A 19,336-nucleotide genomic window follows, 5' to 3' on the forward strand; every position below is an offset into this window, starting at 1 on the left:
AGCCTCGGACATATTTTCAGGCACTGAGTTTGGGCTTGGACAAATCATACCAACTGACCAAAGAGCTACAGCCAGATATAACTGAGAGTTTATAGGTAGCCCTCCAATCTTACCAGACAAGCCTCCCCAGACTTTGTGAATGAAGGCCAAGGAAGAGAAATGTTGTAGTGACTCCCTTTGAGCTCATATTTCTTTCTGGTTGCAAAATGTGCTTATTTCAGCATTCATCATCTCCCTCTTTGTTGTGTCGACAATCCGCCCTGTCGGAGGATTTTTGCTTATTATTAGTTTGTTTACTATTAGATTTATTTCTCCTATAAGCAAGTGTGTTCACAACATTCCATCGGGGAACCTTAATTGTCACATAAATGTCATCTTATGTAAACTGATATTTATTTTTCCACGGAAGGAGGTGGAGGGGAAAAAAAGAATAAACAACCTTCAGTCTTGGAGAAGGCGGTTCCTGTCCCAGTTCACAACTCACCCACGTGCCTTCAAAGCCAAAGGTGAGCTGAAAAAAATTATTGGATCATCTTTTGGAGGGGCAGCCAAAAGGGAGGAGGCAGAAAAAGTTGCCAATGATGTTTTGGGAATGTTGGTCCAGGCTCCCAGTTCTCCCCCTTCAAACCCCGCCTGAGACCAGACCATCATCACCATCACCACCACCGCCGCCCCCCGCCCAGCTGGGAGCATCCAGAGAAGTCTGCAGCTCCCCCCCCTCCAACTCCTCCCCATCCAGGAGGCCAGCCCTGCTCCTTCCTCGAGAGAAGGTGAGCGCGGCGGGCGCAGCGGGTTGGGTGGGTGTGGCCCGCGGCTCCGGGAACGGACCCAAGGCCCCGCCACCGCCCGCGAGCCGCCCAACAGCCCGCCCGCCTGGCGAGCGCAAGCTTTTCTTCCAGAAACTGCGAGGATCCGAGCGCACTGTTTGTGCACCACAAGGTCAAGTCGGGAAGTGGAGCCGGAGGAGGAGGGGCGAGGCGGCGAAGGGTGGGGAGAGGGGCGCCCGCTTCCTCGCCAAGTGCCAGCCTTTCGAAGTTGCCCCCTCGTCTTTTAACCCTTTAGGGGAAGTGGGGAGGACGAACGAGGGGGAAGGGGACACCCCGGGGCAAACTCCTAGTGGGGCCAGGACGTGCAGCCCCCACCCACCCATCACTGCGTTCCCCACCGCCCGGAAATGCGGGGCTGAGCTGGGCGTCTGGAGGAACCCAGGCTGGGGGAGGGGGCGACGAGCCCCGGAGGGACCCTCTCTACGGACCACCCCTCTTTTCTTGAGGTCGCCCACAATTTCAAGTTTCCCCCGCCCGGGATGTGACTTTCCATCTGCTGTGGTGGGGGAGGAGGGCCGCGCCCCCTCCCCCAGACTCGCGCGTGCCCCTCCCCTCCGCTCCTGCCAGCACTTTCTGCTTACTTCTGGCGCTGCAAAACGCCACGCGATTTATTTGATTCGCATTTTTAAGCCAGCGACTCAGAAGCAGGGCCTAGGGCGAGGGTCTTCCAGCGCTGAAGCCCCGGGAGGCGGGGTGCTCGGTGCAAACCTCGTTCCCTCCGTGAATGTCGCCTTCAGGCTGTTATTTGCAAAGAAACGTCTTTTTGACGCAGGGAGAAATGGCAAATTTTAAGTACGTCATTAATATGGCGCCAAAAGATTTTTTTAAGTATAAGCTTGCTTTTTTTTTTTTCTAAAGGTTGCGGGGGGCGCTGCCCGGGTCTGGGGAGCGAAGGGGGCGGGGTGTGAGCAGAAAGTGTGAGAGAGTGGAGGGGCGGGGTATGTGTGTGAGTGTGTGAAGTGTGTGCAGACCTGATGGGACTTGCACGGACGCAGCCGCCGCTCGGGCCCGGCCCTAGGGACAGGGCGGGCTGGGGGCGCCCCAGAGCCCATGGGGAGCCCAAGCCCGAGGTGCAGGCAGGCGGGCAGCCCGGCGGGGCACCCTCCCCCACTGGAGGCCTGCGACGTTACCTGGACCCGCTGCTGAAGCCAAACAACTGGGCGGGGGGTGGGGCGGGCGACGGGGGGTGTCAGGAGTGGAGATCCGAGTGAATAAGAAAAAAGTGGCTACTCCCCCTCCCTCTCTTCCCCCACCCCCACCCCACCACATTTTTTTTTTCAAAAGAGATCACAAGGAAGTCTTGGTTTAAAAAGAAACAGAAACATACACAGGGGGTTTGGTGAATGGTGTCGACCGCGGCCATCGCAGTTGGAGGCTATATTTTGGGAGGGGGGGTGAGCAGCGTCCATGGAGTTACTTTGCGCCCACTCCTAGCGGCAAGGACTTGGGTACCGCGGGCTGACCGTCCCCGGCAGGGGTGCGGGGCCGAGGACGCCGCTGGCCCGGCCGCCTCCCTCGCCGCGACCCCGGATGGATGCGCGCCCCCCGCCCGCCTGCACCGGCCCCAGGAGCTCCGGGTTTCGGGAGCATCCTTCCCGCGCTGGCCCTTGCCGCGGCGCGTAGCCGAGGGCAGCGCCCCTCGTAAAGGCACCGCAGAGGAAGGTAAGATCCAGCCCCCGGTGATGGGCCCTGCGCATCTCCACGGCGTTATTTTGTATTTTTGCAACAAATCTGCCAGCGCTTCTCGCTCCCTCGCTGGCTCTCTTGCTCGCTCCCTCTCTCTCCTGCTGGCTGCCTGTTCTAGGAAGCCAGCGCGGGGGGGGGGTGGGGGTGGATGCACAGCACAGGGGAGAGAGATTGCGCATGTTGGTCAGTCCTGTTAAAGAGTACATTGCGGGGAAGCTGAGAGGGACGCATGCAACAACAACTTTTGAAAGGGTGAGCTTGGCGACCTTCTTTATTAATGACTGCGGCAAAGCGCCCCCGGGCCGGCGATGGGGGCGCGGGCGGGCGGGGGCGCGCCGGGGCTGCAACTTGCCCGGCGAGCTCCGGCCGAGCGAAGGGGCTGCGGCGAGACCGGTGCGGACAGGTAGCGTGGCCGGGGACAGGGGTTCGGAGGAGTCGGAGCAGCTATCTGCTTTCCTGTCGCCCCGAGTTTCATTTTGTTGATACGCAGCACGTCCGGGCGCCGAACCGGGCTGAGCTGGTGCACATGACCCCGCGATGGGCTCACGTGCAGCCGGTCCGGTCCCAGACACCTTCCGGGGGCCACGGTCTCCGCCCTGTCGCCTCCTCTCCGGCTTGGGTGCACGCGGGTGCTGCACGCGGGGGCAGCATGTTCGGCTCTCGTGCGCGAAGGTTCTGCACAAATTAAACTGTGTTTTGGACGGGCGGGGGACACTCTTTACAGGTGAGTATGCAGGGTGTGCAGCCCCAGCGCGGGGAGCGCGGGCTGGGGTCGCGGGCAGCCCTCACCCCCACCCCCGCTCCGGGGCTGTGCAGGAGTCCGGCAGGCGAGAAGGGCCGGGAGAGTGGAAATGTACTGGCGGCGGCCGGAGCGGCGGGTGCGCGCCTGCGGGGCGACGGTAGGGGGCGTGGCCCTTGTTTACCTTCTCCCAAGTCTGCCGGTTCGCGTCCCGCTCCGGGTACGGTTCTGCAGTCCCCTGCCCTCCGTCTCCGCCCCTACGCCCTGAGTGGTACAGGGAAGATGTAGGCAAGTGGCGGCCCCAGCCTGGGACCTGCACACCTGACCGCCAAATGAGTGAGATTGCGGCCCCCGCCCCCACCAAGCACCGCGGTAGTCCCTCTCTCGATCCCCGGCCTCGCCCCGCCCCCGGCAGTGGCATCTTCCTGGCCTCACCTCCTTCCTCCCTCCCTCTCTCTCCTCCCTCCTTCCCACCCACTCGCCTGCGCCTACGGAGCAGCTCCCGGCCGCTTCCTCCCCCCCTGGGTGCAGACTTGTGCCTTCCCCCAGTCCCTTCCCGCCTATCCCTGGGCTCTGAGACACCCTCTTCTCCAGGCCAAGATTCATAATTGTTATATCCAAAGACGGGGATGCCTGCGAGACAGGCGGGAAGGCTTCCCTGTAGCTTCTAGAGGCCCAGGACAGCCCCCGTCCCACCCAGTTCCCCACCACACACGGCTGCCCACCTCCCAAAGGGCTCGGCTACCCTAACCCGCAGCACCTTAACACCTCCCCACACCCCCCGCCCCCGGCGTCTAGTCCACCTGGCACCGCCCCCTGCCCGAACCGCCTCCTGCGCTTCCTTCGCTGGGGTCGAATCCCGCGGCAGCCGCCTCCGGCTCCTCCCCCCGGCTCCCGCGGTCGGAATCACGCCGGCGCGCCTCCTGCCTGCCGTCCCGCGGACTGCCTCCAGGGGCAGGCTGGAGGCGCGCGCAGCACTCCTTGCAATCCCTTCAGCCTCTGCTGCGGGCCGGGACAGTTTTTTTTTTTTTAACCACCTTGGTCGCCGGTCTCCTGCCCCGGGTTGGTGGGGGTGCGAAAAGCTGTGTTTCCCTTTGCCGCGTGCCAAGGCGAACTGCACCCGGCGACTCTGGTCTCTGCGGATTCAAAATTTGCCCCTGTGCTTTGCACCCCACGCTCATCCACTGCGGGATTCCGAGGCACAAAGTTTTATCCGGGGGCTGAGTTGGCAGGGGTCATCATGATTGCGTTCAGAGCAGTGCCGCAGGTGACGGCGGAGAGGCAGAGTGGGCCCGACTGGCCTGCGGCCTTGCCTTTGTTGGAAGGGGGAGGAGCCCTCAGGTTTGAGCCCAGACAGTCTGTCAGGACGTCCTCTTAACGTTTATCTTTGCAAACAGAGTCCTGGGCCAGGTGGTGGTAGTGCCGTCCAGCTCCTCCTCCCGCGGTAGCATTAACTTCCTCCCTTAACTGGTAAGATTCCCAGTAGGACATTTGGCAAAAGGGCCTGGCAGGGAGCTGCTAACAGGACCTGGCCCTGTTTCCTGGGTTCCCAGGGTGCTGGCTTCTTCCCACCCTCCTCTCTCACCTGAAGGCCACAAGTGAATGCACCATCCCTCCCTCCTGTCCCTTCTTCCTCAGGCGGGCTGGGACTCGCAGAGCCTCTAACAAGAGGAGGAGGAAAATAACAACAGAATAACTGTAAAGGGAAGGAATGAGTAATAAAGTCGACCCAGGCAGGAAGGAGATCTTTCATGTTTAAGAGATGCTATTTGCTTTTTAGGTCAGAGGCTGCAAAACAAGCTTTGATCTGAAGTGGGCGAATAATTTATTGAGAAAGTTTGCATGGTAGTGGGGGGGGGATGTTTGTTTGATCTGGAGCAGTCTCAGTGTCCCAAGTGCTGTTGGCTGTTGTTTAGAGTGAAAAAGCATTTGGTTCCACAGCAAATGCCTCACAGAGGGAAGTCCTTGCTCCAGGCAGTAGGTCTTGTAGCGAGTAAATGTTGGTTTTGAAACTGTTTGGCCAAGGGTCTCGTCAGCACTTTGGAGATGAAGTGTTTAAGGATAAAGTTGTTTGGGCTTGGGATGCAGCAGATGTTTCCAAAACATTTCCCATCCAAATGCTTTTCCTTTCCCTAAATTGCCTGGCTAAACAGCCACTAACATGGATCCAAGAGCCTGTCAGAAATCTCCAGTTAACTTTCACTGACGGGTGAGGTGGGACTGCTAGTCCCCAGCCCCCAGGTGCACCCCGAGTCTTGAGGTTAGACCTTTGATACTGCCTTCAACATCCTTGAAGTTTGGAGCAAGGTGTTCTGGTTAACCGGTGTTCAGGTTAACAGGAAGGTAAGTTGTCTTATACCCAAGACCCAGGTCACAATTGCAGTCCAAATTCTTCACAACTCATCCAGCAGGTGTGCTGTGGGCCTGACAGTTCTCCCTTCAAGTTCTCTTAGGGGAGGCCAGGTCACATTTAGAAGGGTGCCACTGGCTTGGCCTGTCCTCCACATAGGGCCCTACCCATGTGGCTCAAAGCTTAGGAACCCAGAAAGGTTCTCAGACAACCCCTAGGGAACTGGAGTACCACAGACATGTTCTGGGGTTATAGGCCTGTGCACTATAGCCAGTGGGTGGGTAACACCGCCTGGAGTCGGATACCTTAGATTTGCAAGCTGGCTTGTGCAGTCACTAGCTGTGACAGCTCCTCTGTGCCTTAGTTTCTTCATCTGCAAGTGGGGTTAATAGTAACTACTGCATGGTGGGTGTATGGATTAAGCAATCTACTGCATGAAAAAGACTATGCCCAACACCAAGCATGTGGTAAGCAGTTGATTAGGATTAGGTATCTTATTAATGACCTGGAGAGGGCCTACATGCATCTTTGGCCTTTGATCTCTTCCCTTTAGGCTAGACCAGAGAGCCAACTCCCTTCTCTGAAGAAGGAATCAGAAAGACCTTACAGTTGCCAATGGGTAGACATCTGGGAGCAAGCGGACTGAGCTTTGCCCTCTCTGAGGTGGAGAGTACGGTGAGGTGCTGAAGGACGAAGTAGACAAAGCCCCTTTCATTCTCCCACAAGAACTGGGTCTGGAGGGTGGGTGTGGGCAACATGTTCTAGGGGAGCCGGGTGCCCTCTGGTGTGCTGGGAATTGCAAGTGTGGGCAATAATGGGTATCAGGAGAGTCTGGGCTTCTTGATGGTTGGAGAAGCACGTTTGAGAATCTGTGTCTACAAAATCATTTTGATAATGGTGATTACTGTTCCTGAGAAAGTATTAAAGTTAATGAGAGATAGGAAAGAGTAGGGCTCTGACCCCGGTTTAAAACGGTTTAAAAGTGTGCAGCTCTTATTTTCTGAATGTCTGGCCTTCCCGACACAAGGAGGCTCTGAGGACAGGTTTTCCAGCCGAAATATCATTAAATTGTATTAGCATCTTATTACACACACGTCTTAGCGGTCTGCCTCAGACAGGGAGAGTTTTTGTTTCTCTTTGAAAGATTGTGTCTGGAATGGTAAATTGCCTGCTTGAAAGCCTTTAAAAACCCCGTTTTTAAGGAGGAAGACGAGATCCTGCTGTGTGTGGTGGCGGGCAGGGCAGGCCTGGTGGCCCCCAGAGGAGAGGCCGGAGGCCAGGATGGGGTGTTTTAACTGCCCAGGGAGGGCTGCAGTAGCTGGCCTGAAAGGCCCACTGTTCCCAGGGTCAGATGGAAGGGCGTTAATGGAGGCCCAGGGTGTTTATTTGAGTTTATTTGCCAAGAGGTCTTTAAAGGGGGGCTGGCATGGGCATTGGTATTTCAAGACCAGACCTGAGGCCCCCGCTAAGACCAGTGGCTAGTGTTGCCAAGAAAACGTCTGCCACCAAATTGCTGCCCTATTACTGAGTTGACATTGATCATTAGCCAGGAGCCCAACCAAATAAAGCCTCCTGGAAAATGTGTGAGGTTAAGTCAGGGAAGGCGGGCTGTGAAAACAGGACAGAATCTTGGGCTGGGGTGTTTGTTGCTGCAGGCCGCAGGCGGGCCAGCTGGGCTGTGTGGTCTCTACGCTTCTAGAGGGAGGAGACAGGAGCACACTTGGCCCTCCATGTATACCAGGCCCCTGTTTTGTGCTGGGTACAATGTGAGGGGGCCATTGGGCTCTCTGGTAGGGATCCAGACAGGCGCGCTCCTTACTCTCATGAAATGTGCATTCCCCAGGAGAAGGACATTTGGCAAGTGGACCAACAGACACACATTGTGATGGATGCTCTGAAAATGTTGAATAATGGGGTGGTGGGCTTTTTGAAGATAAAGTGCCTGGCGTAGCCCTCTGTGACATTTAAGCTGAAATCTGGATGAGAAGTCAGGCATGCATAGACCGTTAGAGGCAGAGCGCACAGCCTGTGCACGGGCCTTGGAGCCTGGAATATTTGGTATGTTTTTCAGGAAACGAAAGGCTGGTGAGGCTGGAGAGTGGGAGGGGAGAGGAGAGGATGGTGGTCGGAATGAACATGGTGAGGCAGGCAGGGTCCAGATCATGTAGGAGCTGGTGGTCAGGAACTTGAGGTTCATCCTTTGATGAGCAGGAAGCCTTTGAAAGATTTTAAAGAGGGGCATGACATGATCTGATTTGTGCTTTTTGAAGGTCATTCTGGCCTCTGTGTGGATTCTGGATTCTGGGGGAGCAAGAGTGGAAGCTAGGAGAGGAATAAAGAGTTCAGGCAAGAGATGAGCCTGTCTTGGACCAGTGTCGTAGCAGTAGAGATGGGGAGGACAGTGGGTGGGTTCTGAAAGGAGAGCCCCCTGGAACCGCCAAGGGTTGGCTGTGGGGTGAAGGCCTCCCAGAGAGGCTGTGGGCTGCTGCTGCATCGAGAGGAGTTTAAGACAGCCACACACTCTGAAAGACAGCCTCCTATCTGTGTCTTGGTGCTGGGGATGCTGGGGGAAGTACAAATGGGTTGGTGCCAGTGGAAGGAACAGGGGACTGTTTCTTTCCCAGGGTCTCCTTTGTAAGTAGGGTTTCAGGAACACTTGCTTTCCCCAAAGTCAAGTGCCTGATGACACTGAAGTACTCATCTAGGATGGACCTGGCTTTGGGTGACGTTGGGAAGGAGCGGAAAAGGAAACCAGAGGGTAAGATCAAGTCTTAGCACCCCGGCCCCTCCCTGCACTTGCAGCCCTGGATTTTCACGTTGGTGAAGGAGTGCTCCCTGCCCCTCTAGCTGGGTTGGAGAGGTAGTTTCAAGGCATCAAGGGCTGCGCCCACAGGGGAGCCCAGGCCCTACTCAGAGCTTCCTTACCCACTGACATGGAGGCTCACCTTAGGCAAGGAGGCCCTTGGGCAGAGTTGGTTCAAAGGAAAGAAGCTTCACTCACAAAACAGTGGCTTCACTCTGAAGCCTAGTTATTATTCCAGTTAAGCCACCACAAAATGTCCCTTAATAACACCCTGCCCGGTAGAACTTTGGCATGTTTCAAGGGCGGCAGGTTCCCCGGGGAGCTGGCTGCAGGTGGGATGCAGGTCTGCATGCTGATAGGCCACCTGTTGGTCTCCGGGCAGCGGGGAGCAGCATTATGAGATGGGTGTTGGCCGTGAAGGGGTCCTGTTATAGGAGCCTTCCTTACTCCACAGGGTCACTGCCCCGCTGAGGAGCCCCTCCGGTGGGCACGAGCAGGAGGACTCTCCACCTGGCTCAAGCAAGGCTGCCATGGCGTTAATAACCAGCACCTGTACGGAGAGCCGTCCGCTGCACTAGTTTTATACTGCGCTCATTTATTCTCCCCAGCTTATTCTGGCCCACAGATGTATTTAGTTTGGCCTTTTCAAAGTGTTTTAAAACTTTTGAGTCAGTTGCCAACATTGTAAGTCCAGGAGATTTATATAAAAATCCAGACCCAGTCTGTGTCCTCGGGGAGGCAGTCTTTCCCAAGGTCCCTGGCCTATTAAGGGCTGGAGCTAGGATTTGAACTCAGTGCCCCTGAATTCAGAGCTGCTGCTTCTGTGCTATGGGAGACCCTGGCTTGAAAGTGCCCTCCTTGCTGGAAGTGAAGAGAAATGATGGTGTGCATGTACAGGATGGCAGGAGAAAACAGGTGGGTGCATTTATAGCACCTCAGCCCCTACTCCTTTCTTGCCCACCCATGACAGGGCTGGGCTGGCAAGATGTAGGCTAGAGTCAGGGCTCTGTCAAAGTCACCTTTGTCACGTTCAGACCTCAGAGAACAGCAAGGATGGCGGCTGTGGGTGGTGGAGCATTATTGCCTCTTCTAGTCCGTGACCCGGGCCCCTTGAGCTGCTTGTGCTCTGCCGCGCAGAGTCAGAGAAGTCTAGAGGTCAAGAGTGTGGTCTTCTGAGTCAGATTTCTCACAAGCACTGAGATCTTGGGCAAGTCACTTCACCTTTGAGCTCTGCAGAAGGGAAAGCGGCTCATGCCCACCGGCACCAAAGGGCTTTTCTGAGAGCTTAGTAAGGTGTGCCGAGGCATCCCATTTCTCTCCCACGGTGCTTGGCCTTCGTAGCCATCACTCTCCGTCTCCTGGGCCCCTGTGCTGCTTGCGCCACCAGGCTTCCCCTGCACACCTACACCCTCTGGAGAGCGCCTTGCCTGCCCCCGTGAAGCTGGCGGCAGGCAGCCCCGAGGAACCTTCCTGGCATCCTGATGCTGCTGTTGGGTGACACTGGGGTGGAGAGAAGCTCCTGCTGAGGTCATAGCGGACACAGGAGGGTCCTGGTCAGCTCAGGGGTCTGTGTAGTCACACCCCACTTCGGAAAGCTAATGCTCCTTTTCTGTGCAGAGCTGCAGTAAGATAAAGGGAACCCCAGGGTTCAGCATGAGCAGACTTGGGTGCAGCAGCACAGCATGCGGCAGATGGCATCCCAGCTTTACAGGAACATGCTGGAGAGAGCTGGCCCCGAGCCGCAGATCTGTTCTTACGTTAGGACTTGGCCATTGACTAGCTGTTCATCCAGGGCAAGTTAACAAGCCCTTTGTGTGCTCCCCCGAAGAGGGGCAAGATTAGGCTGCCACACAGGACTCTGCAGGATTAGAGAAAGTGGTGGGGATAGATGCAGCTCCGGTGTGCACCCAGGCATCAGACCTTGTGGATTTAAATCCCAGTTCAGCCAGTTACTAGCAGGGCACGGCCCTGAGCCACCCCAGTAAATGAAGCTAGTAGCTCACAGCTTACCAGGCGGTTGGAACATGAGGTGGCCAAGAGAGCGGGGGTAGAGGAATGAGCTCAGTGTGGGAGAGTTGTCCTTACCTCGAAGTTCAATGTTGGGGTCTAGATAAAGTTGGATTGCACTTTTATCTGCAGAAGGACATTGGGGGGACGAGGGCAACCCAGCTCCCTTACCACAGCCCTTGACCACCATTCTCACGACATGCCCTCGGGGCTATCTGGGCTGGCTTGTCCCTAAACTCCTACAGCGTGGGTCCCCAGCAAGAATCAGTCTTGTTCCGTGTGCCCTCCCCTCAGCACCCTCTAGGGCACCAGTTGCAACTTGCAGGTGGGGGTGGATTCTCTGGTGGGCCTGAGTTGCCTTGAGTGGGAGCTGGGGTGGGGCAGGACCTGGTCACTGTTTGGTCTGGGGCTCTGACCCCCTTGCCCTCCCTCTGTATGGCCCCTGACTAGACGCTTACTCATGTGAGGCTCTGGGCTCAGGAGGTGAGAGATGTGGACCCTGGGATCCCTGATGGTTGGGAAGAGGGTGAAGCTGGCTGAGGAGAAGGCCAGGGCAGAGCCACTGTAGTGGGGCGAGTGTGGGGAGGTAGGTTATTGGGCAGTTTTCTGAGAGACTGAGGATTTCCCAAGCCTCCTGCAAGTATAACGGGGCCTGCCTTTCGTTGCAGATGGAAGAGAAGAGGCGGAAATACTCCATCAGCAGTGACAACTCTGACACCACTGACAGTAAGGCCTTGCATGCAGGGCTCCTACAGGGAAAGCATTTGAATAATTGTCGGGGGCCCATTGGGCCCCGGCTGGGGGAGGCTGCCCCACCGCTCTCAGTGCTGATGTAAGCATAACTCAGGCCAGGTCCCTTTGCTCCTGAGGAAGTCTCCGTAGCCCCATGGCCTCCACGACTCTGCAGTCCCCTTCACTGTGCTCCCCTTTACCCTCTAGGTCTCAGCCCCAAATGTTTTGCTCTGGTCCGAACTGATCAACTCCCCTCTAGGCCTTTGCATAGGCCACTCCTGGCTTCTAGGAAAGCGTCCCTCTCTCTGGCCCTCTTGTTGAATCAGGGCCCTTGGAGGGCTCTGTACAACAAATTTGTCATTACCTGATAAGTATCGTTTCCTAACCAGTGGTTAAGCTCCTTGGTAAGATGGGTCTTGGCTTGCTCACTGCTGTTTCAGGCACATAATAGGTGTTCAGTAAATGTTTGCTAAAGAAGTTAGTGAAGGAGTCTGACCTTCATGGGATCTTGGCAGTCGAATCTCAGAGGAAGACTTGCATACGGGCTGGGTGTGTCAGTTGGATGTCTGTGGGGTGGGGCATGGCAAAGAGAGAATGGGGCTTAGGGAGCCTCCTGAAACTTGAGGGAGAGAAAGGAGGCCAGCATAAGCTGAGTGCTTTTCTCTGGTACTAGAAGGCAGCTTGTGTGAGATGCTTCAGGACCCTGGGCCTGCATGAGCTGGTCAGAGCAAGGAGTTCCTTCTGCCCTAGACAGGAAAAGCCCACTGCCAGGAGGGTCCCATGTGGTGCACCCTGGCGGAGGCCCGGCTATAAAAGAGACTTGCCGGGGAGACCCTGCCAACTCTAGACCTCAGTTTCTTCGCAATGTGGGCAGCTGGGACTAGGGAGCCCTCCAAGGCCTTCTAGAGGTCCCCGAGTTTCACAGCCCCCAAGAGCCTGAGGACTGATGGAGTGGGAGGGCCGGTCAGGCCCCAGCCCCTCGCCTAACTCCAGGTCTCGTTTACTTGGCCTTCAGGGTCTGTTTGCTCAGGGAGGCTCTGGCGGCCGGCCTTTCCGTGCCGTGGCAGGAGAGCACAGCAGCCGGCTCTCTGTTTACAACCACACTGCCTGTGGCTTGTCTCAGTAGAGCCAAGAAGAACTGCATCTCTGCTTCTAACTTTATTGCAGGCAGAGGAACCCTTGAGGGCCAGGCACCTGCAAGGGTGGTCAGCTCGGCCTGTAGCTGCATCAGAGTTGCGCCAGGCTGAGGTATACTCCCTTCCCATCAGGCCCCGCCACTGTACCCACCCGTGGCTGCTGCTCTGACCCTTTGCAGTAGAGGCCACAGCCCTGAAGTCCAGCAAGGGCCTTAGACCCTGGTAATAATAGTTCATGTTTAGCAAGGCAGTGCTATCTGACAGGGACTGTGCTAAGACTTCATAGTCATAGCATTTAATTCTCACAACAACTCTTTGCAGTTAATCTCTTGTCCCCACTTTATAAAAATGCAAACTGAGGCTCAGAGTGATTAAGTCATCTGCCCAGGGTGACACTTCCCTTCTGGTTGGTGAGTGGAGGAAGCATTGTGTCCCCATTCACCATCCAGGAGGCCCCGAGCAGAGACAGGTGCTCCCAGAGGTCTCCACCTCCAGAACATTTGAGTCAGAGTTTCTCCTACAGGCTTCCTATCCTTGGACGTGGGTGGCTGGTGTTCCGGGCCTTCCAGGGGCCCCTAACAGGCTGTGTCTTTTCTGCAGGTCACGCCACATCCGCGTCAAGATGCTCCAAACTGCCCAGCAGCACCAAGTCGGGCTGGCCCCGGCAGAACGAAAAGAAGCCCTCCGAGGTGGGTAGAACAGGTGTCCTGGAAAAAGATGAGCAGAGGTAGAAGGTGACAGGAGCAGGGGCCTGTGGAAAGCGAGGGAGTGAGCTGTGCTGCTGTGCGTGGGAAGAGCTTTCTGGGCCAAGACACAGGCATTTTGCGGAGAGACCAGCGGAGAGGCCAGCGTGGCTCCATGGAATGAATTGGGGGCTGGGGAGATACCAGTTCTCACAGCCTGTAGGCATTGGAAGGATGTTTCTAGAGATCTGAGCAAGACGAGAAGTTGTTCAAGGATCTTACTCAGGGTAATGACATGGTCTGATGTTTTAATAAAAGGTCCCGCTGGCTGCTGTGAGAAGGGAATGTGGGGAGCAAGAGTAGAGGCAGGGAGGGTTCTCCTGCAGTTGTCCAGGGTGGAAACGATAGTGGCTGAGTGGCGGCAGTGGAGTGAGAAGCAGTAGGATTCGGGACATTTTGGAAGCTGTGCCAAGGGTGACAGGATTTGGACTTAAAGATGAAGGATGGAGTCCTCAGAGCCGTCAGGCCCAGTCATCCGCTCATTATGCCTGTTTACATGCATCTGCACGTAAGCTTTCCTTAACTTTGACCTGGGCTGTTTCTTGCAGCAGGTAGCGGTGTTTATGGCTTCTGGAGTTGTGGAGAAGAGCGTGGGGATGGGTAGACAGCAGACCTCAGGAGCTTGCTTCCTGCATCCCCTGAAAAGTCACATCCCGGGGCCTCATCACCCCCTCTTACTAGACCTTCAGTGCATTGCAGTGGGCACAGGTGGGGCTGGCTGCAAGAGCACTGAGTGCCGAGCAGCGGGTGGTTTGAATCTGGCCCTTTAGATAGTCATTGTTCTACAGCCTACAGGGGAGCCAGATGCTGGGCTGGGCACTTTAATTTTTTAAACCTTAAAGCTAGTCCAGGGTTCTTGGTCGTGTTAGAATAGAGAAGCTGAGGATCACGAGGTTATATAGCAAGACCTGCTGTTCTTGGGGCTGGCAGTGCCAGTGGTGGGAAGGCTCAGAGTGCTGGGGCAGAGCCCTGGGCGTGGGGCTGGGGGAGGGTTTTTTCCTGTGCCTGGCGCCCTCCTCTCCCTGCCCCCACCACAGGGGAAATCCCGGTGAAACAGTCAGTAGCCAGCCCAGGACTGCCCTGTCTCCTCCTCACGCTGGCCTGCCCTACGTCTCCCTTCAGAGGGTGGGCGGGTGGGGAGGGCCTTTGAGATATGATGCTTTCCACCCCCATCCCCCAACCTAGTGTCCTCCCTGGGCTCCGTGGGGGTGCGTGGAGATCAAGGCGGTATCTTCAAGAATGCAGTAGAGACCTGAATGAATGAGGGGGTGAGGTGGGCATGGGAGGATGCTGTGTTGAGGCTCTTAGTGCCTTCCTGGACTAGCCCTGCTGAGTGGGGATGGAATGTGCTGGAAAGTAGAGTACACTAGGGCCCTGGGAGCCTCTAGGGCCACCCCTCCACTCCCCTCCCATGTCTTGAGACCCACAGGGCTCCCCAACTGATGTGGTTGAATTAGTAAAATAATAGCCACCTTTATGTGCCTTCCTGGTCTGAGGAGACAGGAATTGTCCTGTCCATTTTGCAGATGAGGAAGCTGCCCCCTGCTGCTTTCAGTGGCTGTTCAGGTTGGAGAAGGGTGGGGAAGTTCTGGAGGGCTCCTTTCCCAGACTCCCCCTGCCCTACTCTCTCTAAGCACTTGCAGGAGGAAGGGGCCACCTCTCGGCAGAGATCCCAGAGGCCAGGTTGTCATCTTCACCCCAGGATGGGCCAGCTGCTGGGAGGAAACAGGTGTCAGTGAAGGCCTGGGGCAAAGAGTGATTTGCATGGGGCTGAAAAGTCCCCTGCCTTGGGTTTTCCAGCACAGAGCCTTGAACCTTTCCCCACCTAAAAATAGAGTCAAACTATTAAAAGGGTATTGATGCCCGGCTCTGCTAGGGACGGGCTACGCGTGGCCCTGGGAGCCCAGGAATCTCTGCAGAGGGCTTTGAGGCCTGACTAGAGACACGTACCCTTAAGGCTTGGACTCCAAGGGCTGAAGAAGTTCCCCACCTCGAACTGTCACCAGAGAAAAGCTTTTCCTCCTTCCCACAAGCAGGCTGGAGAGCAGCCTGGGAGATTTCCCTGTCCCCTAAGTGAGGAGTCATAGCCAGCATAAATTCCAAGTTTTCATGGGGCAGAGAGGAAACCATCAATGAAAGCTTCCAAATTATTTGGCTCACAAAAAGGCAGAGATGAAAGCGAGGATTTGGCGGCAGATAATGTTTGCACTAAATCTCTTCACTGGCCTGTTGCCTTCGCTTTCTGTGAACAGGCTGGGGAAGAGGGCCTTTGTAGTCTGCCGGGTCTGGGGGCTGAAGGCTTTGGACACCCAGATGAGAAGGGACCTCGGGGCCCCACCCGCCCCTTGCCCTGGGGTGAGAAGCCGGTGGAGTGGTTGTTAGACTGCTCAAGTGGTCTGCCTCTGAATCTGGCACAAATTCCCAGGCAGAATGTTTGCAGATTGATCTGTGTGTAGGAGCTCCCCTCCTGGTGGCTGCAGGGCCATGGGACCCAGGGTTCCCTTTGTCTCCTCATCTGGAAGTAGACAGTGGTGTGGGGAGGGGAGGGGTTTGAGGACCAGGAATACTTAGTGTAGCAGCAGCCCTGGCACACAGTGAAGCCAATGGCTGTGGAAGGGGCTGGGCTGAGATTTGGACGAGGCTGGTGGGGCTGCCCTGGGGTGACCTGCCAGGAGCTGCTTTTCTCGGTGCACCCTGACCTTACAAATCAAGGGGTGTGCACTATACCAGAGTGAGATGCCCCAGGGCAGAAAAATGTGCTCTGACCAGAAGTCAGGACCCTGGACAGGGCCACAGCCTTGCTGCTTAGCTTCTCTTCTGGTCCTTAACTGGTGGGTGGGTGCCTCTCAAAGCCAGAGTGAAGGAGGAGTGCAGGCCTCAGTACTGGGGGCTGGCGGACAGGCCCTGGGATTCTTGGGAGACTAGGTTAGGACTTTTGGTGAAAGTGCACCAAATCTGAAGTTGGCTCCAGGATCCTGTCTGGCAGTGGAGGGTAAAGGTGGGAGTGACCCCAAACACGGAGGCTGCTGCCTTCATTTGCTCTGGCTGCCTGGGGATCCCCACAAAGCTGAGATCTGTCCCTTGGGCTTAAGTCAATCAGATCTGTCCTGAAGGAGTGGAAGGACTTAGCCTGGCCTAGGGAGGTGGTATTGATGTATGAACTGTGCTGGGGCCCTGGGTTTCTGGCCTGGCTCTCCCACCAAGTGGCATAACTATGAGTGGTGCTTAACACTTGTGGGGCACATCTCTGAGAATCTGATAGAGGTCACAGCCAGTGATTATTTTTTTCAATACCAATATGAGACCCCCACCCCACCTCACCCCCAGCAATTCTGGCTTAAATGGTCTCTCCCAGGTACCTATAACTGTAAAGTCCCTCCTGCTGGAAGCCAGCATGAAGAACTACTGCTGTAGACCTTTTCCCTATTTTGCTAAGATGAGAGCTCCTGGCTTGGTCCTCCCTGGAAGAACCTGAGGTTGAAGGAGAAAGGAAAGGCCTTCCAGACTGGTTCAGTGACCTAAGCAAAGGCAGGGAGGGAGTGGGCGTTAGGGCAGTTCTCCTCCCCCCTCAGCGGCCAGGGGGCCAAGCCCTCAGCCTGGCAGGAATGTGAAGGCCAGCTCAGGAAGAGACCTGGAGGCCAGCCATGTGGTTTGGAAGCGGCTGTTTGAGGCTGTGTTCTCCCCAGGCTTGGGGCAGAAAGGCAAATGGGAGGACAGGCTGAGCATTGGGGGGTTCCCCAGGGCAAGCTATCTTTAGGTAGAAAGCTATGTTTTCAGGAAGTTGGAGTCCCCAGAAGTCAGCCAGTGAGCAGCAATATGGGTCTTTAGGACCCAAGACCTGCTGATGCGGATTAAACCCGGCAAGCATTCGACGGCACCCACAAGGCCCAGCCTAGTGCCAAGACGCAGAGAAATACAGGCCCTGTGCCTGGGGAGCGCGTCCTCTACTGTTGGCAGGGTGCAGGTGCCACACAGGGAACTGTCTGTTACGAGAGGCGCAGCCGGCTTTGCCACTGAGGAGCTCTGCGACCTCAGGCAAGTGACCATTTCTTTCCAAGCCTCAGTGCCATTTGCAGAGCTGCCCACACCCTGCCCTGGAGTTTCTGTTCAGTTGATGTGACTGCCTTTCCTGAGGCCTGTGGGGCCTGGAGGGCCTGGAGGTGGGGGAGATCCCAGAAGTGAGTGCAGGTGAAGCTGGCTTCCCTGGGGTAGAAGTCTGGATGGGCCCAGAACAGGGTGGGTCTGAGTTTTGCATCCTTTTAGGCTGATGACAGATGACAGTGTATCTCTAGGTGAGAGAACGGGGCCTATCTCCTGGTTCCACAGGAGCCCCTCACCGGTGTTCAGCGTTTCCTCCCTGGGGACGGGGCTGGGAGAGAAAGAGGTGGTCCTCGTGAACAGCCTCTGCCGCCGGTGGGGTGCCTCCCAGACCCAGTGTCTGTGAGAGTTCCTGTATAAGCATGGCTTTCCCCCCAGGAAAGGCAGCGAGTGAAGAGTGAATGCAGCTTATTGTCTTGACCCCAGTGCTTTTAAAAATGGGACCCTTCTACCCTGGGTGAAGGCAGGGGCAGCCAGACTGTGTTGGGGTGCAAAACCACAGGGTAAGTAAGATGCCTTCCTGGAGGAGCAGAGGTGTTATCCAGATGTTTAAAGTAATTTATTCTCTGTTAGAACAGTGATGGCATATGTTGCAGTAAAATGCAAAATGCCCACAAACTTGAGAGGTAAAAAGGAGAATCCAAAACAAGGTTTTAATGCTTGCCATGTGCTTTCAAGCCATGTCTCTAGCCAGCAGTTCCTCTGCCACCCTGTGAGGCTGGCAGGGGCAGGGGGGTTGAGGGGAGAGCCCTTCCACTGGGCTGAGTGCCTGATTTCTGAGACTCCCGCTGCCTTCCTCTGGGGAAGGGGACAGAATCCATTTCTAGGATAGTTGGAAACATTGCTGCTCCCGCCAGCTGGAGAGGCCTCCTGGCCTCTGGGACTTGTCTCACAAAAGAAATGTGTGTAATAAATTATCTTTAAGACCAGGAAGTGCTTTTATCCTTGTGAAAGGGAAAGAGATGGAGTGGGGGTGCGTGTGTGCCCCCACGTGTTCCTGCACGCATGCATATTTTAAGTGTCTGACCAAATTAGCGTAGTGGCAGCTTGAATGGGACTGGGCAGAGGGTGGCTATTCCCAGAGCCCTTCTCTGGTATTTTGTGCCTGATTTTAAGTATCTTAACTTTGCTCTTGGCTGAGATATACTTTATCAGGTTCCAGCCCAGGAGAGTCTTTTAAAAAGAAATATCTGGCTGGGTTCCAGGCAATGCTGCAGTGGTGAGAGGACAGTGCAACCTCAAACAGTGGTTTACCCACTCTAAGTCTCAGTCTCCACATCTGTAAAATGGATTGTGATATGAATTAGGTGAGATTATATGTAAAGCATTTAGCCCAGCACTGGGCATAACAGGTCAGTTACTTTTCACTATTAGCTATTGTTTGTGATGAGATAAGGTGCTCAGAAGAAAAAATGATTTAAATTGAGGTATCTGATGGTAATTTCCACTTTGCTCTCTGAGGATAGACCCTCAAACGTCCTTTGGGGGATTAGGGGGAGGATACCACCCCTAGCTTTGCAATGGGACAGTGATGAAGACCAGTTCCTCAAGTCCACCTGGAGGAATCTTACTGGCCAGCCCCCTGTTATGCAGGACAGGAAGTTTCAGAGTTTAGTCATACATCAGACAAATCTTGGGTTATTCATTCATTCACTCTCTCGCTCCTCAGGTATTTCTGGAGCACCTGCTATGTGCCAGGCGGGCACTGTGCCGTGAGCAGGCAAAATGGTAAACAGGACACATGCAGTCTCTAACTCTCTCAGCTTGATTATTAAACAACCATTAAACAGATAATTACACAAATAATCCTATTTTGGAGTTGTGATTAAGTGCTGCAGCCTTTCCTAAGTAACTGAACTTCCCCTTGGTGCCTCTTGGTCTGAAATACACTATGATACAATAATCCACCCTTGAGAAAAGGAAGCAGAGGCCAAGGTCCAGGACAGATTGTTCAAATAACATCCACAAATCTTGAGGTCATGTATGAGAACTCTTAGCAGAGCACAATGAGGTTGCCTGTTGTCACTGTTTTTATTTGCTTTTGACATCACATCGGACTCCACTGATACTTTCTGGCAGAACTCGTTTTTGGTTTTTCCTGGGGAAGTACGTACCGAAAGCTAATAGATTTTTCAGTGTTTGTGGTCATCAGTCTTGGAGAAGGGAGCTGTTGGACAGGGCCGTGTGCAGTGCCCCTATGTCTGGTCAGAGCAAG

At 55.4% G+C, this 19,336-nt stretch overlaps 1 protein-coding gene across 14 annotated transcripts in view; it reads left to right on the forward strand.

The window, feature by feature from the left end:
• The first annotated feature begins 680 nt into the window (after window positions 1-680).
• The window catches only part of JADE2 (jade family PHD finger 2), a 49,003-nt gene continuing 30,347 nt past the window's right edge, over window positions 681-19,336 (forward strand). Inside the window, exons 1-4 of one of the 14 annotated variants that reach the window (XM_036898277.2) lie at window positions 2,169-2,489; window positions 6,156-6,277; window positions 11,081-11,138; window positions 12,881-12,969. In XM_036898277.2, coding sequence (XP_036754172.2) covers window positions 6,218-6,277; window positions 11,081-11,138; window positions 12,881-12,969 — 207 coding nt within the window. In that variant the 5' untranslated portion in view covers window positions 2,169-2,489; window positions 6,156-6,217. The other 13 variants (XM_036898285.2, XM_057490881.1, XM_057490882.1 and 10 more) reach the window with 13 other exon arrangements.

Source organism: Manis pentadactyla, chromosome 13, assembly GCF_030020395.1.
Source record: "Manis pentadactyla isolate mManPen7 chromosome 13, mManPen7.hap1, whole genome shotgun sequence".
Taxonomy (NCBI): Eukaryota; Metazoa; Chordata; class Mammalia; order Pholidota; family Manidae; genus Manis; species Manis pentadactyla.